Source organism: Poecilia formosa, unplaced genomic scaffold (assembly GCF_000485575.1).
Source record: "Poecilia formosa unplaced genomic scaffold, Poecilia_formosa-5.1.2 Scaffold188, whole genome shotgun sequence".
Taxonomy (NCBI): domain Eukaryota; kingdom Metazoa; phylum Chordata; class Actinopteri; order Cyprinodontiformes; family Poeciliidae; genus Poecilia; species Poecilia formosa.
The window spans coordinates 85,475-106,910 of NW_006800127.1; the positions used below are offsets into that span (position 1 = coordinate 85,475).

At 39.6% G+C, this 21,436-nt stretch overlaps 1 protein-coding gene across 1 annotated transcript; it reads left to right on the forward strand.

The window, feature by feature from the left end:
• Positions 1–441: 441 nt before the first annotated feature.
• On the forward strand, positions 442–21,436 carry LOC103147742 (cartilage acidic protein 1-like). The gene is made up of 12 exons (XM_016678691.1): positions 442–672; positions 4,879–5,069; positions 6,956–7,152; positions 7,504–7,640; positions 11,188–11,344; positions 13,721–13,855; positions 13,942–14,084; positions 17,553–17,689; positions 19,650–19,732; positions 20,120–20,220; positions 20,338–20,506; positions 21,227–21,436. Exons 2-12 carry the CDS (start codon positions 4,885–4,887, stop codon positions 21,400–21,402), a joined length of 1,620 nt encoding a protein of 539 aa, XP_016534177.1. The 5' UTR covers positions 442–672; positions 4,879–4,884; the 3' UTR covers positions 21,403–21,436.

Consider the following 21,436-nt stretch of genomic DNA (forward strand, 5'->3'; position numbering starts at 1 on the left):
TTAAATATATAAAATACATAGATATTTCTGATTGTAACGTCACCAAATATGAAAAAGTCCAAGTGGTTTGAGTACTTTTGAAAATAGGTGTGACAGTGTGAGATTTTGTCAGAGCATTTTAAGAATCTTCACTTAAGAGTCGATATTTTGTGCTTGAGTTTATGAAAAGTCGTTCATCTGATCGAGTCTATTGCTACATATGAAAAATTACAGAACAAAGGTTGGTAGACATCCCAGGACATCTAAGAGCCTTTCGCCCATAAGCAGATGGAGCAGGATCTGAAGCATCCGAGTGAAGAGGCTGAACTCCGCATCTCCATCCCAGCTGCGCCCCCGGCTCCATCTGTAATGAACACCTGAAGACACGCCCACCTCTCGCTTTTCCAGCTCCGTCATTGGCTGTGTCTTTACATACTCTGCAAGCTCTCAGGCTATTGGCCAAACTCTCACACCAACGATTTCATAAAGCAATTTTTCGTGGGAAGTTGTGTGAAAGTGTGTGTGTATGTGTATGCGTGTGTGTGTAGGAAAAAAAGCCCTTCTGATGTCCGCGGTATCAACAGCTCCAATTAGCCAACCTTTATACTCCGGGTTTGCGTTTCTCCCCGTTGTCCTCTGGCTGTCAATCGCTGCAGGATTTGTTGGGAGTTTTCGGAGCGCCTCTCTGCATCTGTGAGTACCTGAGTTTGCCCACCTTACTCCGGCTTCAGAAACAAGCAGCGCTCGGCTGGATTGTGCTGCAGCGACAGAACCAAAAAAGAAAAAAAAAAGTTGCTTTCAATTTGACCGTAACTTTTTTCTGCGTTCCCCCCACCGTCTCTCCTCAAAGCAAACAGTTAACCTTGATTAAGTCGCTTGCTAACAAAGGAAACATGCTTTAATTAACCACCTGCAGTGGCGGTAATGGACACGGATGAAGTGGCGCTGCACACCTTTAAAATGCTGATGGAAAGAGAGTAAATTTGACAGAAGAGTAATGATTGCAGCAGTTGTATTTCAAGAAGATTTTCTTGCTTACTTCTCCTGATTATTGTTATTCCTTTATTAAAGAAAATTATTTTTGACAAAAATTTGTAGCTAGAAGCTCAGATAGATAGCTAGATAGTAGATAGATGGACTTGTTTTATTATTATTATTATTATTATTATTATTATTATTTAGAATTATCAGAGTTATGTTTGCAGAAGTGGCATCTTTTGTTAGTTTTCTTACTGTGAAAACTAACAAAAAATAACCATACTTTGTGGTTGTTTCTTATAAATCGAGAATTAATTGATATATGAACATATGAACTAGTAATTGTATATATTAGATAGAGAGAGGGAGTTATGAACAAATCACTAAATAATTCACATTTTCTAAACTCATTTAATATCAAAAAATTATTTGCTAAAGTTTTCAAAAATGTAATCTTAAAGTAGTGTGCCTTGTGTCTTTGTTTCAATGGGAAGTTTAAGAAGTTCCATCCTGTTCCCACTGTGATAAATAATAGACAAACTGAATATAAGTGCAGTGTTACCTGCTAAAATAAGGGCAAATCACTGGTTTTGATGTAGTATAGTGTGTGTGTGTGTGTGTGTGTGTGTGTGTGTGTGTGTGTGTGTGTGTTCTGCAGTAAGGATTGTCCTTCGTAAGGAAAGAGCATCTGGAAGAGTGTGTTTGAAAGTGAAGATGTTGCTGGCTCTTTTGTCGCAGTGTTATCAGGATCAGAGCTGGGCAGGAACGCTCCAGAAAGCACATGCTGATGTTGCACGCTGTGGTAATGGCCTCTTACCGCTCGTATAAATAATCTAATGGAAAAACATCACTCGGCTTCAAACAGCATTGTTTTTTTTTTGTTTTTGTTTTTTTTTTTCCCCAGCGCTTTTCTATGGTATTTGACTGGTTTGGAACAAATGTGTTGCTTCCCATTATTATTGTTGACCCTGCAGATATCTCACCGTAAAAACCTCAACGCGTACATGAAATGTTTTGTGGATCCATCACAGCTTCACTTGAGTGGGATGTCTAGGTCTTTACTGCACTGAATGTTGGGCAAAGCGATTCTATGTCCTTGGCTGGATAATGTAATACCTCATGGCTTAATCAAATCAAAAAGGCCCCTGTGGTTTCAGCCAGCATTTTTTTTAAGTCTGAATTATAGAGGCTCTATAACAGAGTTTTTGGGCAGATACTTAACTAAAAATGTACCATGGGAATGAAGCCATTCACCCTTCTTGACTCAAACACGCATAATATCAAAAGTTCACCCATTGATTTGCAGGGTTCTCAGCAAAAGTAAAAAAAAAAAATCACTATTTATCTGATGCACTTGCATAAGAACAATGAAAGACTTTCACACACTTGCATGCAAGACAAAGAAGCACTCATAATACTGTCTCATGTTTGTTTTAAACACCAATGCCAAAGATTTTTGGCACCCTTATTCCAAATACTGGTTAGCATGTAGCTTCCAAACAACTAATGGATTAACAAAGATGATGTATGTTGGTTTTTGGACAGCAGCTACTTTAGGTCCCTTCAAAATCTCCTTTGAATTTTTCTCTTTGGAAGTGATTTGATTTACTTGGAACAAGGATGGCCAGGACATCCCTGGTCAGTAAATACTGTACACAAAATTTGGTCTGCATGTTTACTCTTTTACAGTACGTTATTTGGCTGCAATACAGGCAATTATGCAGTGGCTCGCAATATGTCCACATAGCCAGTAGGTGACACTGTTCAGAATCCTGGAATGTGACTTCCTGTCACTTTTAGCTAAGGTCTGACATGAGCTAGATCAAATGTGTTTGAAATCAAACATTGCTTCTGGAAGTCATGCTAACTTGATAGTCAAAAGATGCTCTGCAATTTAGCCAACAAGATCTGAATTTGGAACCATTGACTCTTTACCTGTTATCAGATAAAGTTTGAAGCTGTCATAATTAACAGAGTCAAAGGAACTGTGTGACAGAAAATCATGTCATCTCTTGTTCTTTTTGGGCGGGGCTAAATTGATGTCAGCTAATTATCATGCCATGTGTCCTAATTCAGTAACTGCATCTTTCTAAGGCCGCATTTGATGACCAGTTACGTGACAGTGATGTGATGAGGGCTGTCCGAATTCAAAGGGAAGGTCTGGTGTGTCCTTTGCAGTCCATCCCAACCCAAGATGTATTGAGGGCTGAAAGACAGATTTTTGTTTTTGGTACAAAAGCAGATGAAACAGGAGTTAAAGTGGGAGAGGAGTACATTTTTAAATAAAGGTCTATTAAAATTTGGCAGTACGGAAGTTAAAAGCTTAAAGTGGCTGTGCTTTTGTCACTTGCATGGACATGTTTTCTAACAACATTTTTGTAAAAAAATAAATTAAAAATTAAAAAGAAATAAATTAGTAACTAAAGATGCAAGATTTTGGGCTCGATTTTTACCAGCTTGTGTTTAGAGCTACCATGTTAGGTGGAAGGACATACACTGAGGTAAGGGCATGTTTAAATCTGAAAGCTAGACCGTCCAGGCCAGGTCATTGGAAGGATGCAACTCCTTAATTTGGACACACCCATAGAGACGTGTTAAGAACTGGACTTTGATTACATATAAACTTAAAGTAGTCTCAAGAATTCAAGGAGGCGCCGTGGATCCATTTTGCGACACTCAGGAAAGATTTAACCGTGTAAAAAAATTAAAAATAAAAAAAAAGCTCCTGGAGATTTTAGCTGCAGGGTCAAATAGTCTGCAGCACAATTCTGCTTTTTCACTTTTCTCAACAATCCTTTTTTTTTTTTTTTTACTTCTCACAAGTCTTTACTCTTAGTAATTTATACGTTAGCTCTTCTATCTCACATTGGGGTAAATTTCTCATTCTGCAAAACTGCTTCCTGAACTAGCCAGCTCATTTGTCATTTCACCCTGCTCTAATAGGGAGACACTGCTGTTAATTAACCCTTCCTGCTAACAGCCACTGTCTACATTTCTGCCAGATAACCAGTGTGCATTATCGCAGCACAGCTTGCCTGCAAATTAGCGGCGGTACCCAGCTGTATTTCTGTAGGTGTCAGCTGAGGTGCCTCCTCGACTTACTGCAGAGCATTACGCAAACAGCGCAATAGTTTTATCTCAAATTGAATTGTTGAAGGAGACGTTAAAGAGCCATACATCACTGGAACACTCAGAGCTGAGGGAAAGAATATGCAGCAGTCGGGAAGCGGAGGAGGGAGCGACTCATCGGTGTCACAGAAGGAATGACGAGGGATGAGTTCATAAATCCATGAAAAGAGAAAATCAAATCTTCAGCTTGTAAACACCTTTTAGTGCGTGTGTGTGTGTGTGTGTGTGTGTGTGTTTGTGTGTGTAAATGAGGCGTGTGTAAAGTTTATTTTGGCTATGAGAAGGTGACCTGCCTTTTTTTTTTCTTTCTCAGTAATTACATTCCTTCTATATTTTTCCAAAATCCCATGCTTGAATGCTTTTACACACCAAACTGTTTTCAATCCGAACCTTTCATCCCCACTCAAAGATAAACACAAGTCTGAGTGAGCAGCACCTTATGCCTGGTGTATCAGGTCATATTGGTTTCCTCTTTGCTCACCAGAATGTTCGATTCATGTATGGATTTTCTGTCCTGTCCACATGTGATGGGTTGTTCAGATCTTAGACCTGCAGAATGCGGCTGACTCGGAGATTGACCATTTTCTGTACGTCTTAACAAAACTAAGTACTCACCGATCACAATAAGTTTTTAGGCTTTGCATTTCCAACTAACAGAACGATTGTGTGAGCAGGTGAAAGGTGAGTAAGCTATTTTTGATTATTCAAACATCACAGCCGACGGATTTTGATGGACAAAATAAAGAGTCAATCCGGTTTTTGCAGGGGCAAATGGTGTGTTTTACTCTTCAGGTGAAGATGCTGCTGTGCCTGCTGTTCTTCCTGAACGCCCACTCCTCGGCTCAGCGGTCGGAGCCCGTGTTCTCTGCTATAACCAAGACCGCTCTCCGTCCGGACTACGAAAACAACCCCAGCCAGCTCAACTACGGCATGGCTGTCACTGACGTGGACGGCGACGGAGACCTGGAGATATTTGTGGCTGGGTGAGAGGAGTGTTTCTCTTTTAATTCACTGGCTTCTTGACCTTGATCCGATGTTTTAGGTGACCCACATATTCTTAAAAACAGCAACTGCTTAGAGTGCTGTGTAGCACTGAAGACTAAAACCAAAAGCCACTGTCACTTTCCAAAGGTAAACCTTTAAAACAAAGGTGAAAAACTAGAAGAGGGGACATTAAGGTGCCCTGAAGCTCACTCAACTGATGAAAATGGATGTGATTGAATAGAATGCCACTGATGGGAATAGCTTTGCAAGCCTCTCACTATCCAATGAAGCAGCAATGAGATTCTCAATGCTTAACAGAATATAGATAAGCCCAAATGAGGGTGCTTACTAAATGTAATTTAGCCAAAACAACCTATTCAGCAGGTATCCCAGGAAGAGGATCATCCCACAGCCTTCTAGAGGATGTAATTTCATTTGCCATTAGGAGAATCTTTGCTTGAATAGCTTCCATATAGTTTATATTGCACCTGTGTTGCTGACCTCCAGTAATCATAACAATGATCACTTTAGGCATTTTTAATCTCACACAAGGATGTCTGGAACCTAAATATATTTCATGTGACTCATGCTGGAAATGATAAAGCAAACGTCCCAGACTGTTATTTATGAGGCGCTTATCAACTTCTTATGCTGTCAGGTTTTTTTTTTTTTTTTTAGTCGTTCATGAAATCGTTATTTTATGATTTCATGATTTTCAGGTTGGTTTCTTTATTGTTGTCCACGCTCCTTTTGAAGCTCAATTTGAAGGCAAGTCCTGTTCTGAACAGCAGATGGGAACAAAATTTGCCCGGCTGGTTCATTACTTTTGGCTGTTGGTAAATTTGATGTAACAAACCAATCTGACAGACAGAGATAAGTATTTATTTAAAAAAATAAAATAAAAAATACTTCCAAAGAAGTATTCCAGATGTTCAAAAAACTATGCTTGTACAAAACTAACAAATAATTTTGAAGCTTAATGCCTTTTAGTTGGAAACGTAATTATAACAGGCAGTTTGATCAACAGGCTCTTTAATCTACAATCTCAAATTCTGGGAATAAACATTGGTCACTTTTTAAGGTATACAACCTATGTGATTACAAAATAAAATACAGAATAAAACATTTGAGTAACATATTTACCTATCTCCTTCACAATTTACCATGCAACTGAATATGAGCTGATGCAACAATATGCTGATCTTTTACGAGAGGAATCCCGAACCCTGATTTGGTTCAAATTTAGTAATATGTTTTCTTAGGTAGCATGTTGTAAAACTCTGTATGAAATCCGACGTAAAGGTGTTACCTAGTTAAGTATCCACTTTTTATTTTTACAAGTTTTCAATCTAGTACAGAAGAGGATTTGGGCCAATGGAATACATTAAAAAAAAGAAGAAGAAAAAGAAAAATCCTGATCTTAATCTATGGAAGAAAAAAAATAATTCTGACATTTTTCTAAAAATTCTGACTTTAGTACAGGTGAGCACCTGGGAGCAACCCGCTCCATTTGAATTGTACGTTAGGAACACTAACTTTCTGGAAGAACATGTTGGATTAAAAGGATTTTTTTTTTTTTATGTGGCCGAGAGGTCTCTGAAGATGACATTAAAGATAGTTGCTACCAGGTGCCCATCTGCATTAAAATCAGAAAATTATTATTTTTTTGTTTGTTTGTTTGTTTATTTATTTATTTATTTATTTTTTGACTTATTGTTATTTGACTGGGTACAGCATATCCCCTAATAAAGAAATACACAAATGAACTGGCTCAGATAATAAAAAAGAAATCAAATAAGCGGGTAATTTGGTGAGCATGCTTTCAGTCCACATGATTAGCTCCGATTTATAAATAGAGAAACACTTTGTTTCCACGTGTCCACAGATACAACGGTCCAAACCTGGTGCTGAAGTACGATAAACAGAGAAAAGGGCTTGTCAACATCGCCGTAGACGACCCGAGCTCCCCGTTCTATGCGCTCAGGGATCGTCAAGGCAATGCCATAGGAGTGACAGCGTGCGACATAGACGGAGATGGACGGGAGGAGATTTATGTCCTCAACACCAACAATGCCTTCTCCGGTACAGTACAGGCTATTACAAAGGCACACGGTCTGCACACTGTATCCAAGGAGGAGAATCTGAAAGCAGTAACCGAACTTATCTCATCTGAGTCCTCGTCAGATAACAGATAAGCTTTTGTGCAGCGATAAATCATAGAGAGGGCTGCAGTGAGCGCGCTGTTAACACTGCAGCACCGCCCCGTTGTCATTTTTCTGAAAACTCAATGTTCACATTTCTACCACGGCAACTCTACATTTCCTTTTCTGTCACTTGGATTTGTCATTCTTCATAAATTGCCTCTTTACCTCACGTAAACTTACCGTCTTTTTTCTTTTTTATTATTTTTTACCTCCTCACACCTACACGAAGGTCGGGCGACCTACTCAGACAAACTGTTCAAGTTTCGCAACGGTCGCTTCGAGGACCTGCTGAACGACGATATAAACGAGCACCGGGACGTGGCCAACCCCATGGCCGGGCGCTCTGTGGCCTGCATAGACAGAAAGGTACTTCACACACACACACACACACACACATGCACGCATACAGACCAGAGTACAGTATGAAGTCTGCTTCCCCCCTCCCCGCACACACCCACTCCAGCTAGTAGTGTCTTCTACGTACATGCACGGTTGCTTCTGTTTGTTTACCAGTGATAAGTCATGCCCTGCCTACGCCGCCCTTCTCAGCATGTGCTCTGACAGTTCATTTGGGCGAATGGTGCGCTATTTTCTCTCCTCTGTCCATCGCACCAGTGTAATTACAGAAGCAAAGGCTCGTTTGTTTTACAGAACGCATCCTACAAAGAGAGGAAGGGAGTGATGACTGCACGCTTCTGCTTCCTGCCTGTAGCTGTGTCCTCCTTCCTTTCATTTCTTTTGTTTTTATCCTTCTCTCACTTACAATTTTTCCCCCCTGCTCTGACGGACATGCTCTGTCTTTGTCTCTTATCTCGCACACAAACACACACAGCTCTCCCTTCTAATAAGAGGATGGGATAAAGATAGTAATAGGCGAAAGAGGATAGCAGGGATTACAATAGTTTTTTCTTTCTTTTTTTTTTTTTAACAGTCCCATCTCACTGAGCACTGATAGGAGGTGCAGGTGCCAAGTAGATCGGAAAGATATCTTCTTTAATAGCATAGTTCTTTTAGGAGAAGCCAAAAGCAATGATGTGCGCTCTTGCATGCCAGTTCGAGCAGATCCGAGCGTTCCTTTTTGCTGAGCGTGTTTTATTGGAACGTGTTCGGAGCGACTGCAGAGAGGAGCCAAAGTGTGCTGCGTTGTCGGCCGAGTGGTTAATGTGCTTGATCTTGTTTACCCATAAATAAAATGTTATCTTGTAGCAGACGAAGAGCATTTGTCATCGGGCCATCCCGTCTCTCCAGGTCTCCTTGAAGCTGACGTCCCATTATTATTCCTAAAAGAACTGATGAGACTGACATATTGAGGCGTCTCACACGGGGCTGATGGATCGGCCCACTTTGAGCAGGACCCGGAGAAAATAAGTGGACTTTACAAGCTCAAATAAGAGATTTATTTTTTACAGTGACGGCAAATTTTGAGACGAATGACAAACAGTTTCTGTTGATAAAAAAAACAAACAAAAAAAATGGTATTGCATGTGCTAAGTCATTCATTCTTTTCTTTAAAGGCTTTGATTATTAACACATGCAGCTTTAGTGCTGGAACATATGAGAAGCTGTCGTGACTGCCAGTCTCAGTGACAAGAATTAGCCTAGGGTGAAGACTTATTGAAAAATCATTGACTTTTAACTTTGTTAAGTAACAACCACTAGCCTTCAGGTTTTTCATTACACTTAACTGTTTTTTTTTTTTTTTTCCGTTTTTCCTTTATGTGTGTGTACTTCTGTGAAACGGCTCATCATATTGTGCACGGTAAAGTGGCATTTACATCAGCCCGACTTGTTTACCTTACTTTCCACGTAGGAATACAGTAGGGTGCGCAAAAATGGTCAGATGGCTTTTATTTGTGTGGCCTTGCATACGTGCATGCATTCGTATTGATGGAAACGCGTTAGGCCTGGTGGGAAAGCTCATTTAAATCGAGTGTATAGTCTATTAGTGTGGTTCCGTCTGTGAGTTTGTGTCTGCAGGGACTCTGACTGATAATGGAGTGTGAAATTAATCTCCAAAGGGAGGCAGAGCAAGAAGTGCCAGGCTGAGTAAGAGGGGACAAGGGGTAAAAAGCAGGGTGAATGGAGATGAAGGGAGAACAGAGAAGGTTTGATGAGGAAAAAGGTGCTTAATAGGTGCAGAATATATATAAAAAAGTCATTTAAATGGAGAAAAGTTCCTTCTCTCTTTTTAGTTTAAATCAACAAACATCTCACTTATTTCACCCTGTTTTAGTTGAGGTCTCTGCGTTGTCAAGCCAGACTGATAAAATTGGTTCTCATTGTCACTGTTGCGTGTTGAGAATCACTTCATTTTGTTCTCCACCCCTTGTTGTCAAAACCCCCACGGCGAAACTTTAGCGCCCCTCTGCATGCAAAACCGTTGTACGATTGGTCAGAATTTCACGGGAATGTTTGTGTACGTGGAAAACGATCCCAAACTGCTCATCTTCCAGAAACCAGTCTTTCAGCCAGTGAGCAGCGTGGATAGTTTTGAGGATCAGTTGTGCCAACAGGAAGTACAACTGTTGGACTAAAACATTAAAACCTGCTCAGTTCTGCTCTGCTGCAGTGAGAAATGTCCCACCGACGCTTTGTGTTTTTTTTTTTCTTTCTGATAACATTGAAAGTAAAATGTGATGTTGCAACTCGTCAGTCATCATTTCCTCCTCCTCCTCCTCCTCCTCCCAACTTATGAACTTGTAAGAATTGTTCCATGTTAGCTGGGTTTGCTATACTTTTGTAAACCTCACTCATGTCAAAACACCATGAGGTAAACTGATTCAGAAGGGTTTTCACAGGAACTCGACTCTTGTGGACCTTGAAGGGTGCGTGGGAAAATGAACGTCCCAAAGACACCTGACCTTAGTTCGGCTTCAGTCAGACTATGCGCAACCGTTTAGATTTTTACCTGAAGTTAATGCAGCACCAAATTCTCAGGCAGCTGCTGGTCTGCCTCACAGAAAGCGAGTCTCCATTTTACCTTAAAATATTCTTGCAACCAAAAGTAAAGCTGCAGGTTAAGGGGAAAGTTCTTAGGGATCCAGTGACACAATGAGCAATCCAATATTGAATATAAAATTTTACATTTTTTTCTGCATTCTGCAGGAGACCAAAAAAAAGCAAAGCTAAAACTTTCTTTTTTCTCCTTCTTCTTCTTCATCAGAACTGTTACCGCAGCATTTTAGACCAGCTGAACGCTTTTCCTGGCAATGAAACTTTACAATAGTCAAGCATAGAAGTTAATTATGCATTTTGTAGCTTTTATTAATCACTCTTGCCAACAGGGAGTCATTTTTTTTTCTTCAATTTGAGCTCATTTACAGCAATATTGTGAAAAAAAGAGAAAAGTACGCTTTAGAGAATAACTATGATGTGCCATATAGAAGCAATTCCCAATTCCACATAGATTTACACTGCATTATCAATCAATGGGAAACATCACAGAGGCATGGTTGTTTAAAAGTCAGAACATTCAGATGAGAAAAGGTTTTTAAGCCCCAGGTCTGTTTCTGGACTGAAATCTGGGCCTTTTTTTTTTTTTAACTCATACTGACCTTTTTCCACTGTAAACTGAATTCTGCAACAATCATTGCTGCAATGTCAATTCAGAGAAGCAAAACAGAGAAACAAGAGATAGGAAAGGTTACCTTTGCTAATAAACATGTTAAAATAGAAATGTCATTTCCATGCTTGACCTTTTGATCTTCAACCACTTAGCCTTACTTCCAGAGTCATTTTTATTTAATCAGAAGTATCTGGTTCATATGTTCGAGTTAAGTGGCGGCAATAAATGTTACCTCTCAAGCTCCCAGAAAGGTCAAACGGCCGAGCTGTTTTCTCACATGTCTGAGTTTGTGCTTTAAAATGTCAACAGATGTAATTTAATGAAAACGGCACGTGTTTTTTTCTGCAGGGTACCGGCCGCTATGCTATCTATATCGCCAACTACGCCAGCGGAAACGTGGGACCTCACGCTCTCATAGAGATGGACGAGGCAGCCAGTGACCTCTCTGAGGGAGTCATTGCCCTCTCCAACGTTGCAGAGCAAGCTGGAGTTAACAAACTAATTGGTAGGTGTCAAGAGCTTATGGAGACTGTGCAATAGGTCTTGATGATTTGTTTGCGCTACCTGCCCTTAAAGTGTTATCAATGCTGACATCTGTCGTAAGGAATCTGCCTTTTGTTGCAGTGGATTCTACGACAAAAAAGTCCGTAAAGGTGGATTGTTTGGCGTCAAATATGAGCAATAGAGCTAGGTTCTCCAGAGAAGGAGAAAAGAAAGAAGGGAGTAAATGAGAACGTCTTTCGGTTCTATTGTGTTTTCACAAAGACGTTAGTAGAGCATTCACTGGAAGGCAAGAGATTATACCAAATCAGCTGCCAATAAATAATAACATTCTCAATGTATTTATAGGTGTAACTTGAAGAAAATACCCTTCAAGCTATGGAGACGTGTGTCGTTTTTCCTAATTTTGAAAATGTCCACATGAAAATAGCTAACTGCCTAAATCTTCCTGTATTGGCAAAAATAAAATGGTAAAAACTGGTATTCAGACAAACAACCGAAGATCAGCCAACGTTATCTTTTCACGATACAAACTTAATGTTTCAGAAATAGCAAAAAGTGGCATCTTGGACTCACCAGGTCTACTTGCTCCCTGACAACAATATGATCAGAAGAGAAGTCTTTAGAAAATAACATTTTATGTCCATACGATCACCAAGCGTGGAATCTGCCAAACCTCACTGGAACCTGAGCCATGTGCTTCGATCAGATGAAATTAAACTTGAGTGTTTTAGAAGCAAATACTTCATGTAGGTCTGGCATGAAACACAGGGTGGATATTTGGAAAAGTACTATTTGTCCGCTGTTAATGGAGGATAATATGTGATGGAGTGTGCTGGTGTCTCTTTCCAAGGGCCATCAGCACCTTGTCTGAGCCAATGGCATTCTGAAGCCTTTGAAATGTAAAAAACTATTTTAAATACAAATATGGCGGCCTGTGCCAGAAAAGTGAAAATGTGTTGTCCCTGCATCTTTCAGCAGCATGGTGATCTAAAACATCTGGCCAATTGGCTCCAATGGTTTACCAGACACAACATGCTGAAAAGGCCTGAATAGTTCAAAGAGCTAAATCCAATTTATATCCAGTTAAACTTCTTAGCATAGGCTTTGTGTTCTTTTGATGTTGGTCTTTTGAAGTATTTTTTATTTTAGTTACAAATCTGTGGTTTTATGAATACTTTTTTTCTTTAATAGATATTTTGTTTTCCTGAATTTATTTCTGCATTTTCTTTAAAACTGTTCAAATGAGTTCAACACTTTTGCCAGCCGTCTGTTCTTTCATTTTAGAGCTCTAAAGCCAGAACTCCCTCATCTCTGTGACTCAATTCAAGCTCGCTGTACAGCCAGTGATGTATAGAAAAGTGGAGCAGTAAATGCCAGAAAGGCCCAACCTAAGTATGATTTGTTTCCTCATAACCAAGAGTGAGATCACCTGTTAATGAAACTTTATTGTAACCACTGAAAAGTCCTTGATGTTGATGTTCCACTGAGTTTCGAAAATGGGCAATGACTTTGTGTTTGAGAGCGACAGAATTAAGCTTTATCATCTCTGGAACATTTTTTTTTTCTTTTTTTTTTTTCCCACGTGAAGGACATCATCTGATCCACCCAGGGGGCCAGAGCGAGCTGGTTCACAGTTACTGTGAGTGATGTTAGCTGGACGGCTTTGTCATCAGACTGCTGTTAATCAGAGCAGACGGACAGCCTGTGAAGTTGTATATCTGATGGTTACATATCTCTGGAGAGGCGTTTCGTGGTTTATTGCTGTTGGGGGCAAGTGATATTTGTCCGGGCTGATGAAGCGGGCCAGTAAATCAGGCGCAGGGCCTGACTCACTCACAGCACTGACTCTGCACGGAGAAAGGGCAATCAAAGCCCCGTCAGCTATATAATTAAACTCTGCTGGTCTGAGATGAAACTCTCTAGCAAGATGCTTTTACTTTATAGGAAGTCATTGGAAAATCATGGGGTGATATTCGCCGTGATTTTTTATTTTTTTTCCATCTTGGTGATTAAATTACTGCTAGTCTTTGGTTAATGCAAAACATCTCAGTATGTGTTGTATCACTAGTCCGCTGTATTTGTTTGCACTTGTACTTCCCTTGTAGTTATTTACCTGTGTTTGTAGCCATCAGAATTGGAGTCTGTGTCAGCAAAAAAAAGCCCTACACAGTTCGAAGCAAATGGACCGAAAAGACACTAATGATCTCTTATAATTCCCTTCTGTTATGGAGTCGATCTCTCTCCTGTTGTTCAGTACAGTATTTCACCTTCCCGGTTTCATTCTTTTTTTCTCTTTCAAAAAACTTCTTCTCTGTTTAACTAGCTGCCTTATTTTGTCTTACTGAGGGACCTTCTCTCGCTGTATCCATCTGCACAGGGGGGAGAGGCGTGGTGGTGGGGCCAATTGTTAGTCAAACTCTATCTGATATCTTCTGCGACAATGAGTACGGATCCAACTTCCTGTTCAGAAACAACGGCGATGGAACTTTTACTGATGTTGCGCAGCAGGCCGGTAAGGGACATGCAGTGTACATTTTGAAGAAACTAAACACGTCTAGGCTTTAGAGTATGAAAGAACCTTTCGGTGTGTACTTCCAGGAGTGGAGGACCCCATGCAGCATGGCAGAGGGGTGGCACTGGCAGATTTTAACCGCGACGGCAGGACTGACATCGTGTACGGGAACTGGAATGGACCTCACCGCCTGTACATACAGCTAAACAACCGCAAGCAGAAGTTTAAGGTGAAATGATGTCTTTCATTCAATAGAAAAAAAAAAAAAAATCCTGTATGTGGTTCCACAAAACAAACGACATTTGAATGGCTCATGATCCAAAGGTTCACACATACATGCACATCATTTAGAAAATACAAAAAAGATTTTTTTTAAATTATTAATTTATAATTATTTTCTAAACTAAAAACATCTTACAGTTTTGTTTCTCACACAGAATATGGTTTTTATTGATAGATATAAAACTGCAATCTGGTACCATTAGGAGAACCTGACCAGTGAAGAATAGAGAAAATAGGCCAATAATAAATGCAAAACTGTTATAAGTAATAACGATTTTGTAATTACTTAATTATGGAGTAACTTTACGGAAGTTACTCCATAATTAAGTACCAATTTAAAACTCACTGGCAGCTCTGTGCATAATCCAGACAACATATTTTATCATGTTGTCTTTGAGCATGATAAAATCTCGATCAGTGATTCCCACAATCAAAAAACACATTTCACATCTCAGGTTGTTAGTCTCCATTTGTTGTCCTCTGATCAAAATCAATGTCTAATGAGAAACCAGGATAAAATCAGCAAATCTAAACTGTTATCACAGTGAATGTGTTCTTGTTAGTGCTAACAATGGGCTAATGCATTAGCACCTCTCATGGAGCTTCAGTTTGGGTTTAAGTGGTATTTAAAGGCTCCTGTGATTTACTCCATCAATGACCAGTGTTGTACATGTGTCGTTTGGGGTCTTTATGTCACTCGGCTGCAGACACAGAGGAATGAGCTGTGCTGGGTGTGAATCTGCAGACCCTTCCCTTCGTGCTCGGTGATCTACCTCTCACTGCCTGCCCCCACATCCTTTACACGGGGGATAAACGTCACAGGAGCCATTTTTATATGGGTCAAGTATGGGGTTAATGTGTGATACTTAGCCCCAAGACTACTCAATCATACCAACACACACGTCTCAACTCTTCCACACTCTTACGGATAAGACAAACAAAATTAGGGCATAGTGTTTTCCTGTTTGACAACAAGTTAAATCTCAAGCCAACAACATATTCAGACACCAGAAAAGCTGAGACTTTTCCATATTATCCAATATTGACCTTTGGCTTGCATAATGAAGCTGTTGTATCACTTCAATAAACCAACACTTAAATCGGGCTGAGCCAGCAGCTTTGCCTTGGTAATGGAAAGTGCAGATTGGGCCATTTGATGTTTAATTAAAATCTGTTAGATAGGTTACTCTTTACAGTAGGTTGGGTACCTGCATATATATATACACACACGCCCACACATCCAATACATAAAATCAATTTATATATTTGGAAGATGGCCTTAGCAGAAGTTATACAATTTTTCTTGTTTATTGAAAATGCACTTAAAGTGAGATTCTGTTGTTGCAAATAAGGTATTTTGATAAAAAAAAGCTTTTTGTGAGGAGATTTGTAAGGAATTTGATTTATTACATATAATTATGATCAATTATCACTTATTTTATTACGGCTTTTTCCTCAATCACCGCAGAACAAAAATAAAAGTACTTTATCTTAGAAGCATTCATATCACATTTTTTCCACATTTTGTCATTGGGAAACATCAGTGTAGTTTGTAGGGATATTTATCTGACAGATAACAAAAATGTGTACATAATTGTGAAAAGTGTCAAGAAAATAGTGCATAGTCCAATTTTTTTCCCCAAGTAAAAATCTGAAAAGTGTGTTGTCCATTTGTATCCAGATCCTGATTTAACAGTTTGCAGAAACAGAAAGTTTATCGATTCTTGTCCATAGTTAGGTCATCATCAGTCAGACTGGACGGAGAGCATCTGAAATCAGAAAAATCTTACCATAAATAGATAAAACAGGTTGAGGTATGCTTACAGCTCCCTCCATCATCCTTTCTGCTCCAACCACTTCCCACATCCTCTTTACCGAAAAAAAAAAAAAAAAAATCCATCCCCATAGCATGATGCTGCCACTACCATTTTTCACACAGGGCATGGTTTGTAGACCGATACTGTTTTGCATGTGGGCAAAAGTGTCTGTACTTAATATTTAATTTCACTCTCATCTGACAAAATGCTGAGAGTGAAATGATCTGCCGCCGGCCTCTTGGCACATATTCCTCTTTTTTTGATGGCAATTAATTGCAGTGGATTTGATCTAAAAGTAAAAATAATAAATAATTAAGTGAATTAAAATGTGTACTAACTTCAACACGCACACTTGCTCCATGTCGTGATGGATCCGATTTTCAACTCAAAATGTTAATGTTATGTTTATTCGCTCAGATTTTTTTTGTCTCTGCACTTAAGCAAGTGACACAGTGAATGTAGTTGTTCCCTTAGCGCCTCAGACAGCAATCCCCTCTCCTTCACCTGAGCAGGAGAAGGTCAATGTGGGCGGCCCCTACCTCTGCAGCTTTATGAGCCTTATAATTAAAACAGGGAGTAAATACTGGGAGGAGTGAAGGGCCGCTCTATAACTCTTTCAAGACTTATCACCAGCTCACTGAAGCGAGGACATATCTGTTACTTCCTCATGCAAGAACTCAACTACTGCAGAAACTTTTCTTTAGGAAGTGGAGTAGAGGGGAGGCGTCTAACCTGTGTGCCCCAATGTCTGAAAAGGACTAAGAAATACTTTTTTCATCTGTTTCCCCGTAACCATTACTGCTGTGGTATGGGGAGAAGCATAACTGAGGGAGCCATGGGCTAAAAATGGCAAAAGAATACTAGACGCATCAGGTACGCCTTAACCTAAATGGGATGTATCTAAACACAGAGGTAAAAAGAAAAATAAGACAAAATGTGATAAATTGGTCTATAAAGTGGCTTATGGATATATCTACTGCTCTATATCTATACTGTTTTATAAAACAGTATGTGAATATGACTCAACATGCAAGAGAAACCAGATTAGCAGAATATGACACGGCGGAAACTCCGAACAAAACCGAAACAACACGGAAAAGTCAGCAACATTACCTTAGCTGTACTTCCATGTCCAAACTGGTCAGAAAATGGAATGAGATATCTGGAAATGTCAACTGGAAAAATCTGGAATTCTGAAACCCTGTAAAAAGTATCGGCTTATAACAAGACACTGTCATACTTCTGTTGCACTTAAGCAGCTATTTCTGTTTACAGACAAGCACTCAGCTCTGTCAAGCTGCCATTTTCTCATATCAACAATATATTTGTGTTATTATTTTGTGCTCTGCTCTTTAAAGCAATAATCCATCACTGACAGTGATTGTTTATGCAAAAGAAAGTACGCATGTTGCATCACAGGTAAAACTTTTTTTTTTTTTCTCAAAGCGAATATACATTTGGAGAGGATTATTCAAACTCTAAGCAAGAGCTTACATGTGAGCAGTATTAGATAAATACAAATGATGAGAAGATGAATGAATACACCTACTCAATAGAAAAATGGCACTTGTTTTCTCTCCTGTTCCCCTTTTCCTCAGGACATTGCCTCCCAGAAGTTTTCCATGCCATCTCCGGTGCGGACAGTCATTGTTGCTGACTTTGATAATGACAACGAGTTGGAGGTGTTCTTCAATAACATCGCCTACAGGGGACCCTCAGCCAACAGACTCTTTAGGTACTGACAGTGAGTGAAACCCAAACACTCTTAGGTGTTTGCACTGCAAATATGAGATTTATGACATTATGCTTAAAAGGGCACTTTGATGAGGAGGTTAATAAAATGCTCTTGTGTCTTGATTTAATATTCAAATGTTATGCTTGAAAGCTGCAGGGAATTTAAATTTCCAGGAAAAGGATAGTTATCTAGTCTGGCGTCCCGCCTCTTCCTTCTTCACACATGAATGATTCTTTCATTAAGACAGTTTTAAGATCTTTCTTTGTTCATGGTTTGGTTTCCTCTCTAGATAATATTAATTAACTCAGTGCTCAAAATGTGCAAAACGTGTGATTGGTTGACTGATAGCAAAATGAACCCTTTCCTCTCTGAGTAAAATCTGATTTGGCAAAGTTTTCTGAACAGGATTCAAATTTCAGTTCACACAGAATATCAGAAATCAGTCTGTTCTCCAGAGATCTCCCGGATCAGAATATTTCTCCACGCCAGGTCACCCAAGAAAAATCTATCTTTCTGGTCTGAAAGAGGTCACTACTTCACAGCCAGTGGCTCAGCCATTGTCTTCTGTGGAGATGAACAAGCTTATTTTTTCTCCTCTTTGGCACAGAAAAAATAAATAAATAAAAACATGCTTGAACAAGCTAATTAATCCAGTACGCCAAATCAATATCAAGCTGATGTTAGTGCTATAGCAGCTAAAATCACTACATTAGTGGCTCTAAGATATCGAATCATTATAAATGTGGAACTCTAACACTTTCATGCATGGTTGTCAGCATGGTAGGCAGCTTTTCAGCCATTTGTTCTGGATGTGTGTGGTTGTTGATGGTATCCTTGCATACAGCACGCTTTGCTAGTTTGTAGTGTGTCACTGTTCATAACCACCAATATGTAAGTTAACAGAAAACTTCAAATGCAGAAAAACAGCACTCAGAGACGGTAATTGGACTCAACTTATATATAACCTTTCGAGTTATGCTGACCACTTAAGCCACTTTACACTACAGATCCATTCACCAATTTGCACAGATTGGTGAGCATGTTGGGCACACAACTGGAGGAAACTGGAATTGAACCGTCAGCTTTCCAATTGCAAGAAAATTACTCTGCCACTGAGCAACATACGTCCAAAACCAATTGATAACCATAGACAAAAATTATTAGTAACATTTTTAAGTCTTGGATTTATAATCAAAAGAAATTGAACTGTCCAATAAAGTGGACATCATGTGCTGTGAAAAAGTACTTGCCTCTTCTGTTTCGTCACATTTGGATGTTTCAGATCATCAAACAAATTTAAATATTGGACAAAGATAAACTGAGTAAACAAAAAAGTCGTTTTCAAATGATAATTTTATTCATTCAGTGCATAAGGTATCCGAATCAACCTGTGACTATTAGAAAAAGTAATTGCCTCCCTTATTAAATCCGTAATAACAGGGAATTAATCTACAATGCTTAGATTGGTGAATTCAATTTCACAGGCCAAATCCAGGCCTTAAACTATGTCTGCATATTTTGGGATTAAAACTGAAACAGTTTGTTAAGAAAGGCCAAATACAGAGACTCCTTATTTCAAGGCAACATCTTTTGATGTAATTACTTTACATCGTGTTGTCTGGTCCTAGTCTCTAGTCGAGGATATGATCTATTCTCAGCTCTGTGTTTGTATTATAAAGTTTTATAATGTTCTTTTTGATTTTATGCAACCAAAAGACCAGCTTGGGAAAGGTATAACTTATTAGCACAGCCTATAAATGCTGCAGGGTTCAGTATTGTTGGTTATTACTTAATATTTCTTCTGGAACAAATAAACTAAAGGTAAATAAACATCTCTCTGTAGTGTGCCGTCGAGTGAAATAAAATAAGTGGATGTAAATTAATTTTTAGTTTTTCTATGTTTTAGTGGTAATGCTTTGATGCTGTGCAGAAATGTGAAGGTAATGTTGTGCCTTCGTAGGGTGAGCAGGAGAGAACATGCGGACCCCCAGATAGAAGAGTTGAACATTGGTGAGGCCGCAGAGCCTGATGGACGAGGAACTGGTAATCTTGTCAAAACAATCAATAACCTTTATTTGCACAACCCTGTTATTGTCTGTAGACCTGCCTATCAAGTCTAATAAAACAGAAAATTAAATCTGATTAAGATATTTTTTGTTGAAGTTGTGAAAGGGGAAAAAAAAAATATTTTGTTACATTAACTGTAAGCGCAAATGTTACAGACACAGCGAACAAACACATCAAGAAAATCTGAGTTTCATGTGGTAGTACCATGTCTAACCACTAGATGACACCAATGCTCCACTTTTGAAAATGTTCCGAAAATGTGTCACCGGCATTATTCTTGAGTTATGTGCACGTCTTCGTTGATGAGGATAGTGATTGTTGTAAAGCCTGCTTCCTGAAGTGTTTATTGTGATGGGCCTACAGGAGCCATAGCCACAGATATTGATGGTGACGGCCGTCTGGAACTGGTGGTGTCTCATGGCGAAAGCGCAGCACAGCCGCTCTCTGTCTACAGAGTGAATCAGGTGAGTGTGCTGGTCTTAAATAGCATTTTATATTCTGTAGGGTGGTCAAGCATAAGTCATCCTTCCCTGACCCATCTCTTTCTCCTCTTCCTCCTCCTCCTCATCATCATGTGTCAGGGCCTCACTAACTCATGGCTCCGAGTGATTCCCCGAACCAAGTTTGGAGCTTTTGCCCGAGGAGCTAAAGTGGTTGTCTACACAAAGAAAAGTGGCCCACACACACGGATTATTGATGGGGGCTCGGGGTATCTGTGTGAGATGGAACCTGTCGCTCACTTTGGTCTTGGTAAGATCACATTTAAAGCACCAGACAGCCCTTCAGCCGGCTAAATCTGCTCCTCTGTGAGGCTGCAACTAGTAAATTTTGCACTGTATTAACAGCCCTTTTTTATTTGACATGTTCTAAAATAACATACTTCATTTTCTAAATTATTCCAAGATTAGATACTAACAGAGGGAAAGAAAAAAAAAAGTATGGAAAGCATGTTTTTAATCCTTTGAGCTCTTTGGTCTCTCTCAGTTCTGCACCAGGGCTTGCAAAGAAAAGGTCGGCTCCTGTGGCCTTCACGTTACACTCTGCAGCAGCAAACTTTCCAAAACGTTGTAACTTTAGAAAGGACCTCCAGACTTTCAGGGAGTTATACGTGATACACCCTGCAGCACCGTGAGAGGTTGTCATCTCGGTTCAGAACAGGTGAAATAGTCTCTGGCTCCCTGGCAGTGCACCTGTCTGGCAGGGTTACTGAAGATCTGTTTACATTAAAAATGCTACTTTAATTAAGATCCACAGAGGCTCCCGGGAGATGAGCTTTCTCTGTGCCTGATTAAAACAGTTAATGATGAGAAGAGAGTGCAACGAAGTCCCCTAAAAGGAGACAAAGATGGAAGAGTCACGACTGTCAACACATGCAGTAAATTGTTGCTCTATAGATTCGCTGAGCTCACATAACCTCTTTCTGTGTGTGCATCATATCTACCTGAAATCATTTTTTTTTTACTTAAACAGGTAGGGATGTGGCCACAAATGTTGAAGTGTACTGGCCAGATGGGCGCTCAATAGCCCGTCCTCTGGAGCCTTCAGAGATCAACTCAGTGCTGGAGATCCCCTACCCAAAAGATGAGGAGGAAGTCACTCCTACTGTGGAAATCGAGGTACAGGACACAACATTAAGCTCTGGTTGAACTTGATGGTTTAAGACATATAATTGGCTATTTT

What these genes read in the sequence shown, in the direction of transcription:
- LOC103147742 (XM_016678691.1), top strand. Translation starts at nt 4,885, where the DNA reads ATGCTGCTGTGCCTGCTGTTCTTCCTGAACGCCCACTCCTCGGCTCAG. An exon ending in TGGAGTTAACAAACTAATTG is followed by an intron (nt 11,345 to 13,720) that starts GTAGGTGTCAAG and finishes CCATCTGCACAG; the next exon opens with GGGGGAGAGGCGTGGTGGTG. An exon ending in TGATGTTGCGCAGCAGGCCG is followed by an intron (nt 13,856 to 13,941) that starts GTAAGGGACATG and finishes GTGTACTTCCAG; the next exon opens with GAGTGGAGGACCCCATGCAG.